Source organism: Rhinoderma darwinii, chromosome 4 (assembly GCF_050947455.1).
Source record: "Rhinoderma darwinii isolate aRhiDar2 chromosome 4, aRhiDar2.hap1, whole genome shotgun sequence".
NCBI lineage: Eukaryota > Metazoa > Chordata > Amphibia > Anura > Rhinodermatidae > Rhinoderma > Rhinoderma darwinii.
Genome location: NC_134690.1, coordinates 343,665,317 through 343,680,529, shown reverse-complemented (window position 1 = coordinate 343,680,529; position 15,213 = coordinate 343,665,317). Strand labels below are relative to the sequence as shown.

Below are 15,213 nucleotides of genomic sequence, written 5' to 3'. Positions count from 1 at the left end.
ACCCTCTACTGGCTTGGAGGAGACATGTCGCACTTAACCCTGACACTGCCAGTATTTTTTCTTATCCAGAGAAAGTTTTTTTTTCCCTTACCGCATTAGCCATAAGTTTTTTTTAATCTTTACGTTGCCTCTGCTGTATGAGGCTTGTTTTCTGAGGAATGCATAAAAAAGCAATTCCATGGCCATTAGGACACGTGTTTGAGAAATTCGCTATGCAATGGAGGGAATGGTCAGTATTCTTGGACCCTCTATTCTCATCCTCTCTATTCCCTGTTTAAAATACAAATGGGGATTCCTCTCAAGTTATATTAGTATCAATGCAATGGATTAGACTTGTATATCTATGCTACAACTCTGGATTCCATGCATGATCTCATTTGTATATTCATCTGTAGATGTTCATTTGTTATGTTGTTTCTCATATATTTGCCTCTTGTTGGAGGCTAATTGTTATATTTTTATATCAAGTTCAAACTCAATAAAAATGTTATTGATAAAAGAAAAAAACAATTCCATCTTAGTATTTTTATTATGCCCTTCCCATTGCGGTATAAATAATATTTTATCTTTATTCTAAAGGGGGGGATTATGATCATAGGGATCTGGGCCGGCTCCACGTTTATGTGGGCCCTTGGGCGACACAGACTTAGTAGGCCCCTTTGCGGGGGAACTCACGGTGGCAGTAAAATGGCTGAAAACGTCACTTTATGCCCCCATATAGAAGCTAGGCCCCCAGTTTGTACCCCCACAAATTTAGTCCCCTCTGTAGATAGTGCCACACAGCCCCCACCTCCCAGGTAGTGCCACACAGCGCCCATCACCTAGGTAGTGCCACGCAGCCCCCATCACCTAGGTAGTGCCACACAGCCCCCATCACCTAGGTAGTGCCACACAGCCCCCATCTCCCAGGTAGTGTCACACAGCCCCCATCACCTAGGTAGTGCCACACAGCCCCCATCTCCCAGGTAGTGCCACACAGCCCCCATCACCTAGGTAGTGCCACACAGCCCCCATCACCTAGGTAGTGCCACACAGCCCCCATCTCCCAGGTAGTGTCACACTGCCCCCATCTCCCAGGTAGTGTCACACAGCCCCCATCACCTAGGTAGTGCCACACAGCCCCCATCACCTAGGTAGTGCCACACAGCCCCCATCTCCCAGGTAGTGCCACACAGCCCCCATCTCCCAGGTAGTGCAACAGAGCCCCCATCACCTAGGTAGTGCCACACAGCCCCCATCTCCCAGGTAGTGCCACACAGCCATCACCTAGGTAGTGCCACACAGCCCCCATCTCCCAGGTAGTGTCACACAGCCCCCATCACCTAGGTAGAGCCACACAGCCCCCATCTCCCAGGTAGTGCCACACAGCCCCCACCTCCCAGGTAGTGCCACACAGCCCCCACCTCCCAGGTAGTGCCACACAGCCCCCATCTCCCAGGTAGTGCCACACAGGCAACCACCTCCCAGGTAGTGCCACACAGCCCCCACCTTCCAGGTAGTGTCACCCAGCCCCCATCTCCTAGGTAGAGCCACCCAGCCCCCATCTCCTAGGTAGAGCCACACAGCCCCCACCTCCCAGGTAGTGCCACACAGCCCCCACCTCCCAGGTAGTGTCACCCAGCCCCCATCTCCCAGGTAGTGTCACCCAGCCCCCATCTCCTAGGTAGAGCCACACAAGGAAAATTATAAAGAAAAAACTGATGCATCGCTTTTCTTTTCTTGTCTACTCCTGTGTTTGACTAAAAAAAAAAACTGAGCCAAAAACGACATCAAAACTGTGTGTGATCATGGCCTAATGGTTTATTCATGAATAAAATTTGCTGTATCCCAATATTGTTCGTCTACAGCAGCTGCAAGTTGCCATCATCTCATCATGGAACATGTCTGCTGGATATGTAAGACATGTAGAATCCTTGAACTTTGGCCAGTATCTCTCTGTACCGTAATGTTATTACCAACTGGCACAGTATTCTTGATGTTGAAGTGTAGCTCCAGTTACTTACAACGCCAGCTCTCCCTCGTGAAGTATAGAATGGATCTCAGGGGACTCTGCAGGGGAAGTTGGGTGGGTTGCTAAGGCACCATCAGACGCTGAAGCCTCACCTGCAAAGCACCTGTGGAGGTGAAGCTTCGGCATCTGCTGGTTGCTTAAGGGTCCATTCACATGCTGCGATTGATCTGCAGTTAGAACCACATCGAAAAAACGCACACATTCACACGTAGCATACATACTGCACATTTTCCGTAACGGATTTCATCGCCGTCACCGAACCTGTCAGTCCCGCTGACCTGACAGACTCAGGTCTCAGCGCAAGATAAAGCTGCTCTGTATACAGGATATGAATCAGCTGTATCTGAAAAAGTAAAAATATTTTTTAATAATCACGCCGATACGCATTTTTAGAAAAAAAAAAAAAAAACATTTTCAAAGGTGTACATAGTCTTTAAAGAGGCTCTGTCACCAGATTATTATTATTTTTTTTAAACGTTCATTTTTGGCCAAGTTATGAGCTATTTTATATATATGCAAATGAGCTTTGAAATGGACAACTGGGCGTGTTTTTTTTCGTATGTCCAACTGGGCGTGTATTGTGTTTTTAACGGGGCGTGTTTACTTTTTTGACTAACTGGGTGTTGTGAATAGAAGTGTATGATGCTGACCAATCAGTGACCAGTCAGCATCATGCACTCCTCTCCATTTACACAGCAGCATCGTTCTTACTAGAACGATGTGCAGCCACATACACAAGTGTCCTGATAATGAATACACATGACCTCCAGCCTGGCCGTCAAGTGTATTCAGAATCCTGACACTTCTGAATCTTTTCTGTGAGATTTCCAGCACGGGAAACGAAATCTCGTTTACCTCGTAATCTCGCGAGATTACGCGTGGTTTGCTGGAATCTATTCACAACGCCCAGTAAGTAAAACAAGTAAACATGCCCAGTTAAAAACACAATACACGCCCAGTTGGACATACGAAAGAAAAACACGCCCAGTTGTCCATTTCAAAGCTCATTTGCATATATATAAAATTGCTCATAACTTGGCCAAAAATGAAATATTAAAAAAAATAAAACGTTACAGTTATCTGCATTGCAGCGCCGATCACATGCAATAGGCGATAGGGATTTGAGAATCTGGTGACAGAGCCTCTTTAAAGGCTATGTACACCTTTGAAAATGTTTTTTTTTTATAAAAATGCGTATCAGTGTGATTAAAAAATATTTGTACTTTTTCAGATACAGCTGATTTATATCCTGTATACAGAGCAGCTTTTTGTGTTAGCCAGAAACTATATAATGTAATGTTCAGTCTGTGAATTGCAAGCGGATTTAAACAAACTAAGTGTTTGGGAGTCCAATTGGCAAATTAAGTTTAATATAGATAAACGTAAAGTTATGCACCTGGGTATGAACAACCTGCATGCATCATATGTCCTAGGGGGAGATACACTGGGGGGGTCACTTGTTGAGAAGGATCTGGGTGTACTTGTAGATCATAAACTCAATAACAGCATGCAGTGTCAATCAGCTGCTTCAAAGGCCAGCAGGATATTGTCGTGTTTTAAAAGAGGCATGGACTCGCGGGACAGGGATGTAATATTGCCACTTCACAAAGCATTAGTGAGGCCTCATCTAGAATATGCAGTTCAGTTCTGGGCTCCAGTTCCTAGAAAGGATGCCCTGGAGTTGAAAAAAATACAAAGAAGAGCAACAAAGCCAATAAGGGGCATGGAGAATCTAAGTTATGAGGAAAGATTGAAAGAATTAAACCTATTTAGCCTTGAAAAAAGACGACTAAGGGGGGACATGATTAACTTATATAAATATATGAATGGCACATACAAAAAATATGGTGAAATCCTGTTCCATGTAAAACCCCCTCAAAAACGAAAAAAAGGTTCAATCTGCAGAGGCGACAAGACTTCTTTACTGTGAATCTCTGGAATAATCTGCCGCAGGAGCTGGTCACAGTACCTTAAAAAGGCTTAGATAATTTCCTAGAAAAAAAATAAATATTAGCTCCCATGTGTAGAAATTTTCCCCTTCCCTTTCCTTGGTTGAACTTGATGGACATGTGTCTTTTTTCAACCGTACTAACTATATAAATATGAAGACGGGCATTCACTTCACCTGGTTACTTCCAAGAATTCTCTGCCTACTCAGGACATAGCTACCCATAACACATACATAAATCTATATGCCATGAACACTCAGCAACTCATAAACCGTCTACAGTCCCACATTGTCCCCCGTCTCTTCCCTCTCCTGTCCCAATTTGACTGCCAAACATTGCAATAAAACTCTCAAAAGTGCCCTGAAACAATCAGTGTCTCCTACGCTCCAAACACAGATGGTGACAACCTTGGCACACACCTCTGCTCAAGGTGTGTCGAACATCTATGAAGAAAAGTAAATGTGAGTAGATTTTGTTCATTACAAATTCATGCTCAAAACAAACAGGCTTGTTTAGCAGTGAACAGAAGAGCTTTCACCTCCCTTTTTCCCCCACACTATCTAGCAAAGCAAACCTACACTGATACTTTTTAAGCTCTCCTTCTAAAGTGCAAATGCCTATCACAGATATCGGTGCTGAAGACCTGTACAATTATTTTAAAGTTCAAATTGACAAAATATAGCACATCTCGCAGTCCACTAGTACATTCGATCCTTCTCTTCCACACTCTCCTCTTCACTTTTAGCCAACAGAAGTCGCCTCTAGGCTCTTCTTGAGGCCCTACTACCTGCATTAGCGATCTTATTCCCTCGCACCTCATCCAGTCTCTCCCCGGCTGTCACCAATCATCCAACTAAGATATTTAACGTTCCTTTCTTTTTTTCTCGCTTTCTTCTGGGATCTTTACTCCTTTTAAACTTGCTGTTATAACCCCATTACTGAAAAAAAACATCTCTTGACCAGTCTTGCTGTGCTAACTACCGACCTGTGATTATGGGAAAATGTAATTCCTGGAACGCTTGGTCTACTCTCCTCTCGCCTTATCCGCCATCTCTCTGCTAACTCTCTTTTTGACCCCTTACAATCTGTTTTTCACACTTTATGCTCTACAGAAACTGCCCTAAAAAGTCTCAAATGATCTCCTGATGGCTTAATCTAATGGAAACTACTCTATCGATCTCTCTGCAGTGTTTGACACTGTAGACCTCCTACTCAGTATCCTGCACTCTATTGGCCTCATTTATACTGCTCTCACTTTGTTTTTCTTCCTACCTCTGACCGCTCGTTCATTATCATTTACTGGCTTGACTTCTCATCTTCCCCTTGCGGTCAGGGGTTTCTCTGAGATTAGTCCTAGGTCCTCTCCCCTTTGTTTTTCTTTTTCTACACAGCCACTATTGGACAAACCATCAGGAAATTTGGCTTTCAGTACCATCTCTATGCTGAGGACACCCAAATTATATACCTCCTTTAGTGACATCACCCTTGCTCTAATACATAACACCAGTGATCGTCTGTCAGCTGTCTCTAGCATGTCCCCTCTCTGAGAATGAATCTTTCAAAAACAAAACTCCTTGTGTTTCCACCATCTACTAACCTACCTAAAACCCATGTTTCAATTTCAGCGTGTGGTACAACCATAACTTTTCTTTTTAGACAGGCGTATCACATTCCCTTATCTGGCTTCCTTTGAGGGGGTTTTACACTGGCAGATTATCGTGCACACGAGCGTTCATATAACGCTCGTTGCCGATAATTGCCCTGTGTAACCAGGGGAACAAACAACAGATGAACGAGCAAACGCTCAATGATCTGCTGATCGTATCGGTTTAAAAAAAAAAAAAAAAAAAGAAAAAAAAAAAAAGATTATCGTTGTCGGCAGCACATATCCCTGTGTAAAACAGGGAGACGCGCTGCCGACATGATAATGTATTGGGGACAAGCGATCGGAGTAACAACCGCTCGTCCCCATCCATAGCTGTGTGTGACAGGAGCAAACGAGCGCCGATCAACGATGTCTAGTTGATCGGCGCTCGCTGCATCGGACGCTTATCGGCAGGTGTAAAAGGGCCTTTACCCCCTCAGATTATAGTGGTTATCACTTTAATCAACAGTATCCACAACCCTTGAACCCTAATGCAAGTCATATCTGACACACAGATATTGGCTGGTGACTGGTTCATGCAGCTTTGTTTATACAAGATGGCTGGACCACTATACAAAACAAGCACTTTTTACATTTGGTCATTCTTTTTTCCTCATAGATTGTAAGCTTTTGCGCAGGGTCCTCCCTCCGGTTTGCGTTGTTAATTAGTTTTGTCACTTTACAATGTCCGATTTTGTATTTACAATTCAGAGGGTACATGTAAAATGCTACAGAATATGCTGGCACTATATAACTAGAATTCTAATTTTTAAGCTGTTCCTAGTTAACCGCATGAGGTCTGCAGCTCTGGAAACATACCAACAGTATTTATTTAATGTTACTTTATAGGGCAAACAAAAAGGTGTATAAAAGGCGACATTATTAAAAATCTTTATTTTTGGTTTGGTCAGTACAGGCAAGGTAATATTGGAGTCACAGGATCATATGCATAAACAAGGTACAATGGGCTGGAAAACTGAATAACTGCACACTAGTGTCAAACATTCAGCCATCTAAAGAAGGAAAAGTAGTACATACAGTTGTTTTGCTGTTGAAGAAAATAAAACAGTTCAACACAAACTACAAGAGAACCTTTTGTAATAAAACTATATTACTGGGCGTACTTTGGCAGTCTTACCCACACAGTACCATGAAAAGATGGTGATGAAAAGAGACGGTAGAAATCCCACTACACGGGAAAGTTTGAGATTAGCAGTTATAGACATCATTAATGTAAAGAATTTACAAAGTTATTTTTCCAACTTTTAATTATCTTACATAAAAATAACGGTCTACATAAATGTCAATTTTGTTTGCAACTTTCATTGAGATTAACTGTTAAAATGACCAAATTGGCAGAGGTATGACATTAAGCAAGAATGAAAAAAAAAAAAATCAGAAAGGCAAAAATTATGACAAAATATACACTATTCTTGAACAGTGAAATTAAATGACTTGTATTTATAGAAAACAAAAATAAACAAGTTTTTTTTCTTTACAAAACAGATCCCTGTACGCTTGCTCCAGAGTCCAACCCATTCTGAATGTGACGGGAGCTCACAGTTCTGTTGCCTTTCGCGCTCCTTGGTTTCTCCTCCTGAGAGTCATGATTGGAGTCTGTATCATTCGAGTGGTGAGTGAGAGAGTTCTCACTTCCAGTAGGTGAGTCTACACTCTCATACCCAGTACTTAGCTGAGTTAAGTAGCTTGACCCCCCTCTACCAGTTCTCTCCTCTGAGTGGTTAGACAGCTTTTCCTCATTCACAGGAGACCCAGGAAAGTCTTCTTCTGCACTACTACCCTCCCTATAAAGCGCTGCAGAGCTGTGACTCCTCTGATGGGATGAGCCACCGTTGCTTGGTCCATTTGCCACACGGCTGCAGTCCTTGCTCGTTGCCTCTTCTTCTTTGGGCTCTGTTGGAGTCCTGTTAGCAGAAACTTGAGATTGCTGTTGCTGGAGCTGAGAGAGCTGTTGACGAGATTCTTTTAGTTGCTGTTGAAGAACTAAGATAGTACTTTGCATGCCTTCCACCTCCTCATCCAGCTGAATGATGAAGTCGTTTAACTCTGTTAAAGAAAATAACCACACAAAAAAGTGAAAATATGGAAGCATGAAACGGATTAACAATAAAAGCACACTAATACTTGATTCGATAAAAGCGGACAAAGCATTATTTTAAAAAACAAAAAACACTGGCTGCATATACTCATGCAAAAACGTTACTATATCAAAACATAGTTGTTAACCCCTTAGTGACCAGCCTATTTTAGGCCATAATGACCAAGCTATTTTATTCGTTTTTCTATAGTCGCATTCAAAGAGCTATAACGTTTTTATTTTTTCGTCTACATAGCTGTATGAGGACTTGTTTTTTGCGGGATTAGTTGTGCTTTTTAATGGCACCATTTTTGGGTACATATAATTTTTATATTAACTTTTATTAACCTTTTTGGGGGGGGGGGGGGGATTATAAAAAAAACCTGAAATTCCGCCATTGTTCTATGCGTTTTTAAATTGACGCCGTTCACTGTGCGACGTAATTAACATGTTACCTTTATTCTATGGGTCGGTACGATTACGGCGATACCACATATGTGGAGGTTTTTTTATGTTTTACGACTTTTGCACAATAAAAACACTTTTGAACTAAAATTATTTGCTTTTGCATCGTCGCTTTCCAAGAGCCGTAATTTTTTTATTTTTCCATCAATGTAGTGATTTTTTGGGCTTGTTTTCTGCGGGACGAGACGTAGTTTTGAATGGTACTGTTTTGGGGTGCATGGGACTTATTGATTCATTTTTATGACTTTTTTGGGGGGGCAATGGAAAAAAATTGCAATTTCGCCATTTTTTTTGCGGTGTTCCCTTTGCAGTTTAAATTACATATTAACTTTATTAATGGAGTCATTACGGTCGCGGCGATACCACATATGTGTACTTTTTTTTTTTTTACTGTACTTTTACTAAATAAAACCACTTTTTATGGAAAAAAATGTTTATATTTTTTTTTTTTACTGTACTTTTTATTAATCATATTTCTTTCACTTTGATGACTGATTTTATTAGTCCCACTAGGGGACTTTACTGTGCGATATTCCGATCGCTGCTATAATGCTCTGGTATACTTCGTATACCAGAGCATTGTTGCCTGTCAGTGTAAATCTGACAGCCAATCTGTTAGGACGTGCCTCCGGCGCGTCCTAACAGGAATATGTCCAGGGCAGACCTGGGGGCTTTTATCAGGCCCCCGGCTGCCATGACACCCCATCGGAGACCCGCGATTTCATTCGCGGGCCGCCGATGGGTGACAGAGGGAGCGCACTCCCTCTGTAAACAAAGTTAAATGCCGCGGTCGCTATTGACGGCGGCATTTAACGGGTTAAACGGCCGCGATCGAAGTAAACTTCGATCGCGGGCGTTGGAGCAGGAGCTCAGCTGTCATCAGACAGCAGAGCCCCGGCTCCTGCCTGCACGGGAGACCCGTGCAGGACTTAGACTAGGCTGACGTGAAAAGGCGTCAGCCTAGCCTAAAGCCCATTAGTGACCGACGTAAAAAGGCGTATTAGTGGTCACTAAGGGGTTAAATTTTGATACACAACTCCCATAGATCTGAATGGAAAGAGCCGCGTGTGCGGCCACGTCTATTCATTTTCCGCATGGATGCGGCGGCTGGTGGCCACCACACGAGGCACAATGGGGGTTGGAGGACCCCCAAACGAACCCACACCTTTAATACATTTATGGCCTGTCCTGTTGATAGGCCATAAATGTGTGAGATGAGAATACCCATTTAAAGGGGTATTCCCAAAATCGACAATTATCACCTACCCACAGTATAGGTGATAATTGTTTGATCGCTAAGGGGCCCCCACGATCACTCAAACGGGGTCCTGAATACCCCTGCTCAACTGCAGTGAGGAGGACATTGCATGAAGCAGTTGATCAAGTGCACTGCCGCTCCATTCAAAGTCTATGGGAATGACAAACAGTTGAGTACATTGCTTGGCTGTTTGTCAGACCCGCAGACAATGAATGGAGCCACAAGCGCTTGCTCGACCGCCACTCACTGCAAGTCCTCACAATTGGTGGGGGTCCCAGTGATCAATCACCTATCCTGTGCATATATAATTATTGATTCTGGGACCACCCTTAAAGTGTCACCATGGGAAAATTGCAAAACATTTTTCTTAGTGATCAGTATATTAAGTCAGTCAATTGAACAGTTTGTGTAACGAGTGTACATCACAGTATTTAGAAAAACACAAAAAAAAGTTATTACTGCATTCCTGATGGTAATCGTCTTTACTCATAATTGTAACGCAGAAGTAGACAAGAGAACAGACAATATTACCACACAGGGTGCTAGAAGCCAGGAACCAGATACAGACAGGAAGAATACCCAAACTCTGCATCTTTAAGTTAGAACAGCTCAGGAATGAGATAGAGGTAAAGCAAACATAAAATATAAAAAAGCACTCTTTACACTTGAAGACTTTTACTTTAAATGGCTTTGTCCTTAAGAAAAAAATAATCTTTTAAACCTACCAGAATATGCCCAGCTAAATATTGGAACAACACTACCCAGACATGTACAGTGGACATAGTAACAGTATTCATTCTGCTTGCCATTTAAAAAACAAAAAAGAAATACGGTCAAAAATCTAATAGAGACACTCCAGTGATTAAACAAAACCAGTCTCGTAGACAAGAACCGGAATATAAAAGTTCTTGTAAGACAGACTTTCTGGTTTGAAATACAGAAGCTAATGTTTCAAGGAACTATAAAAAGGGGACCATTTCCTTAGATTATCTAAACGAGGTTCTATTCGTGCATTCATGGTTATCAGTGTGGAGAAACCTGCACATTTGTACATTACATGGAATCTCAATGGGAGTCATGTCATGTTTTATTCCCTAAGTGGTGGTGCGGTCATGCAATTAGACCGTTAAAGACGCTCCAGTGATTTTTTGGTAAAAGATTTACCAGATTTCACCTGGTAAAAGATAGGGCAGGTCATCCTCTTACCGGGCGCTTTGTTGCCGTACTATCCCGGCCGAAATTATGTCCCATGACCGCACTTTAACCGGCTGATTCCTAAAGCGTCTGCTGTGTAGACCAGTCTTTCACTATGTATTCCTATGAAACTTACATTGAGCGTAGGCCTTGTTAAAGTCGTTAAACCAATTTAAAGAGGGGTTATCCAGTTTAGAAAACCAGTTTCCGATACCCTATTAGGGAATTCAGTTAACAGAGTTGGGTCCCCAACTCTTGTCCAGAGCGGAGAACAGTTACAAGAGTGTTTCTCGCTCTGAAGGACTGGTCCTGTCCTGCATTACACAGACAACCTATGTGAATGGGCTCTATGTAATGCTTATTTTCGCCTGTGATGGCGCTGCATGGAAAATTAGACACTATTTCAGGTTTCACCACTGGTCAAGTAGGTACGCTTTGTGATCGACTTATTATCAAGGGACCTTTCTAACAAGTAGGGATTGTCCAAAGCAGAGTACCCTTATAAGTTTGTTGTAAAATAGTCTGTAGCCTGTTGCTAGGCAGCAAGAACGTATCTCCCCTGCTACAGTTGAAGATCTCTGCTTGCAGCAGCAGCAATTCAGGTAAGATTATTATTAGGGACTATAATGGTTTAGTTCCCTTATATAGGTATGTGCATCTCCAAACCAAGGGGTACATGTTAAAACAGCAACAGATAAAATGCAGTTGTGAACCTATTTGGAACCAGAACCCTTACCATCCTGACTGCTTTTAAGTTCCTCACTATATTTCTTCTGCAAAGCCAACTCTGCCTCAAGTTGAGCAATGCGACCCTGGGACAGCTGCCTTCCCAGCTCTTGATTCTCCTGGATAAGCATTCGACACTTCGCCATTAGTTTTTTGCCTGTTTGGCTGCAAAGGTAAAAAGGTTTTTATTTAATCAAAACAAGGTTATTTTAAATACATTGCAAATTCTTTTCTACCATTTGCTCAGATCCCCAACAATTTTATAGCATTTCCACATCAATATGAAACCTGTAGCACATGTTGCTGGTTTGTTACCCAAGTGTTCCTCCAGAGATCTCTGCGTTTACTGGTACATAAAAAAAATAGTCAATCACACTTGCACCTCCAAACTAAAAGAAACATTTGGCAAATATACAAGCATGAAGGTAATGCAAAGAAGAAATGTGCAGTCCGATGACAAAACCTTCATTGTAAAAAAGAGAACACAATTGTGAAAAGTGATAAATGCCACATCACATGGGTTAGAGTTACCTTAATGATAAAATAGAGGTGTTAAATATAGTAGTAATTATTATTATATGTAAAAGGGGTTGTCTAGGATCCTTTAAAACTTGTCTGCTCTCATCCAAACATAGCACAACACCTGCCCACAGGCTGTGTGTGGTATTGCAGCTCAGCCGTATTCACTTCAACAGAGATGAGCTCCAATAGCAGACAGCCTATGGACAGGTGTGACAACCCCTTTAACCAATATATTAAAAGCCCAGAATTGGTTCATGCCCAGTAAGGAATAAAACTGAATGGTCTGCGATCAGCTTGTTTTCTCTTTAGGCAACTACGAGTTCTTCAATCCAAATTAATTGGTTAGTTTTGATGTTTTTTTTCCCTTCGTCAAGAACGGTGTAGCCGTACTTCTACCTTTTTGGATTCAATTCTAGTTTTGGCTGACAAACTGCATCGTACGAACAAAGCTTAACAGACAAACATGAAAAAGCTCCCTCCAACCATTAAACTAAAATTAATTTCTGATGGCATATTACTCTAATTGTCCAAATCTGCAGCATTCCTGGTTGGAATAACTGCCATTCATGAAAGGGAGGCACATGAAATAGTCCACAATTAATGGTTTTCTCTTCCAAAATAGTCTATTTTATCCCCTTGAGAGCCACCATTTTGATAGTCAAGGTAAGAAATTCACTGGCGACCCCCTTACACCTTTCAGATCAGTTCTCCAGTTAGAGGGACAGCGTAGGCAACTCTTCAGTGTAAGAACCTTAACACAACGTGCAAGATAAAGTGCACGAAAGTGCGAGAGCCAGCTCGTGTGTCTCGAGTGCCCTGGGGCTGTTTGCCCCTACAATAGCTTAGGGTAAATGGCATCTTTAAGTAAGGGGGGCCTACATGGGAAGATTTTTGCCCATGACCAGCGCCGATCAACTAAAAAAAGACAAAAATCGGTCTGATGCTATACTGTAGGGTCTAACGATCAGTTTGCAGAATTGTCGGCAGCACATCACATTTACACGTGGAGATGATGATTTTACAGGCAGCTACAATGATGTGATCAGCTCACTAATGAGCGTTCATAAACTTGTTCAGTCGATTATTGGCCTGTGTAATGGAGCCAAAATTAAGTAAGGATTTAACTTTCACCGTAGTTTAGCAAAGCTTTAGTCAATAATTCTGGACAGCAGATCCAGGTTAAATAAACATAAATTAAAATTGTGCACGTTTGATGCACAAACTGTCATTTGGGTGGGGGGCACCGTAAGCAGGGGGTACATGAGGAGTTAAGTCTCCTGCATCACCCAGTTTGTAGGACCAGGTTGTCTTGGCAGGGCAACCCCTTTAACGCTCGTTAAGTGTAACTCAATTTAATTTCCTTTATATATGTTTACACTTATTTATTTCTGTGAGCCAGACGTAAATGTAGAAGTAAAGCTCGGCATTAGGCCTCCTTCACACATTGCTGCGTTTTTCCTTGCATGCAAAAAAGGTGGCATGCGTTTCAAACTTTTTTTTTATTTTAGTCATTTTATACATAGGTATTTTTTTCTGGTGTTTTTAAAGACCTATAGAGACGCCTATGGAGAAAATACGCCATACCTAGAGTCTGCTGCATTTTGATGAAAAACACCACTGAAAGGCTATGTAGGCACTCCTATTTCCCTTTAGGATACGTGCACACTGAGCAGATTAGCGGCAGATTTTCTGCAAGACTTTATTATGGAAAATTTCAAATTTCATTATGGGGGAAAAAAAAAAAATCAGCTGAAGAAATATGCATACACTTATGTCGTGGAATAGCTGCACTTTCGTTGAATTTTTTCCCCATTCAGCAAAATGAGGAGGTAAATGCAGTAACAAATAGAATTGGTTGCGGGGGTGGTGTTGTCATAGCGACAGCCTTCTGGGATGACATTTCATTCCATGTGACTGCTGCAGTTAATTACAGGCTGTAGTGGTCACATGGTCACAGGAGACCTGGGTGAAGGACCAGAGGGATTTGTCACTATAGCAACGCCAGAAGGCAAGTATTTTTTTTTTCCTGCTATGTTTTCCAGAGTCTATTCCGGGCCGATAATCTGCAACACAATATTTCGGATGGAATTCCCTGCTTGTTCTAGGTCCAATAAGCTGTGTACTTCTATACAGCGTATCAGATCTGTGTGAACATACCCTTACACTTTATACGAACACCTGGCCTCAATGTTTCTGATCCCACCACCACCCTTAAAAAAAAAAAAAAAAAAACATGGTGTGTGAAACTGGCCTTAATGGGGTATTCCGGTTACAAGTTACCTCCTATCCGTAGGGTAAGGGGTAACTTGCTGATCGGTGGGAGTCCGACAGCACGGACCACCGCCGTTTGAGAACGTGGAGCCCGAAGTTGCCCAAACCCAAGTTTAAACCGAGCGGCTGGTGGCTCTTGCGCACTTCCGCTCCATTCATTCTCTATGGCGATGCCGAAAAAAGCCAAACATGCACTTAGCGATCTCCGGCACTCCCATAGAGAATTAATGATGCGGTAGTGCGCATGAGTGTCCTGCCGCTCAGTTCAAACTTGGGATTCGGGCAACTTCGGGCTCCCCATTCTCGTAAACAGTGGGGGTCCGAGCGGTTAAACATCCGCCGATCAGGAAAGTACCCCTTACCCTACGGATAGTGGGTAACTTGTTGTAACCGGAATACCCCTTTAAGAACACACACACACTGAAATGACTCAGTCCCAGACACGTATAAACAAATATCATTGTCAACTAAGCGTTGAAAAAAGCGGACAGGTAATTTTACTTTGCAAGCACTTAAACATTAGCTGCTAACAAAGGAAATCCTGTACAGAAAAATCAAAGAGATTGACAATCACTACTTGTCAAGCAAATGGCCAATAAAGTTACTGCACCAACACAATTTCCAGCTTTCGTTACTTATGATGCATTCACAAGATAATGAATATATAAAACGTGAAATAACGAAAAGACAAAAAAAAACAAAAACACAAAAAGGTGAATAGATTTGTCTATACATTGCCATTATCCCTAGCTACCTTAAAGGAATAGGTCAGAAAAAGACCTTAAATTATCAGGATTTTATATTACCTAGGCTGACATTTTCTGAAGCTCACCCGTGAGCATTGCTGTGTAGACCTGGACAGTCAGCAAAGGATGGGGAATGTATTGACCACTATTGGACTGCTAGAGGCCATTGATAAGACAGGAATGCAACACTATAAACATATGTATGGCCTTGTTCACACAGCGCAGATTTGCTGAAAATTTTGCATGCATTTTTTAAGCCCAGAATTGGATCCAGAAGAACAGTCCTATAAGCCTTTCCTTTATATAGTTCTTTTTAGGTTCCACTCCT

General features: G+C 42.1%; 1 protein-coding gene across 1 annotated transcript in view; it reads right to left on the bottom strand.

Annotated features, from left to right (window-relative positions):
- Positions 1–6,480: 6,480 nt before the first annotated feature.
- The window catches only part of WTAP (WT1 associated protein), a 65,077-nt gene continuing 56,344 nt past the window's right edge, over positions 6,481–15,213 (bottom strand). The window contains exons 7-8 of the mRNA XM_075863748.1: positions 11,357–11,511; positions 6,481–7,672 (exon numbers count right to left, since the gene is read on the bottom strand). Of these exons, the coding sequence (XP_075719863.1) occupies positions 7,101–7,672; positions 11,357–11,511 (727 nt within the window). The 3' untranslated portion in view covers positions 6,481–7,100. The remainder of the gene's footprint in view (positions 7,673–11,356; positions 11,512–15,213) is intronic.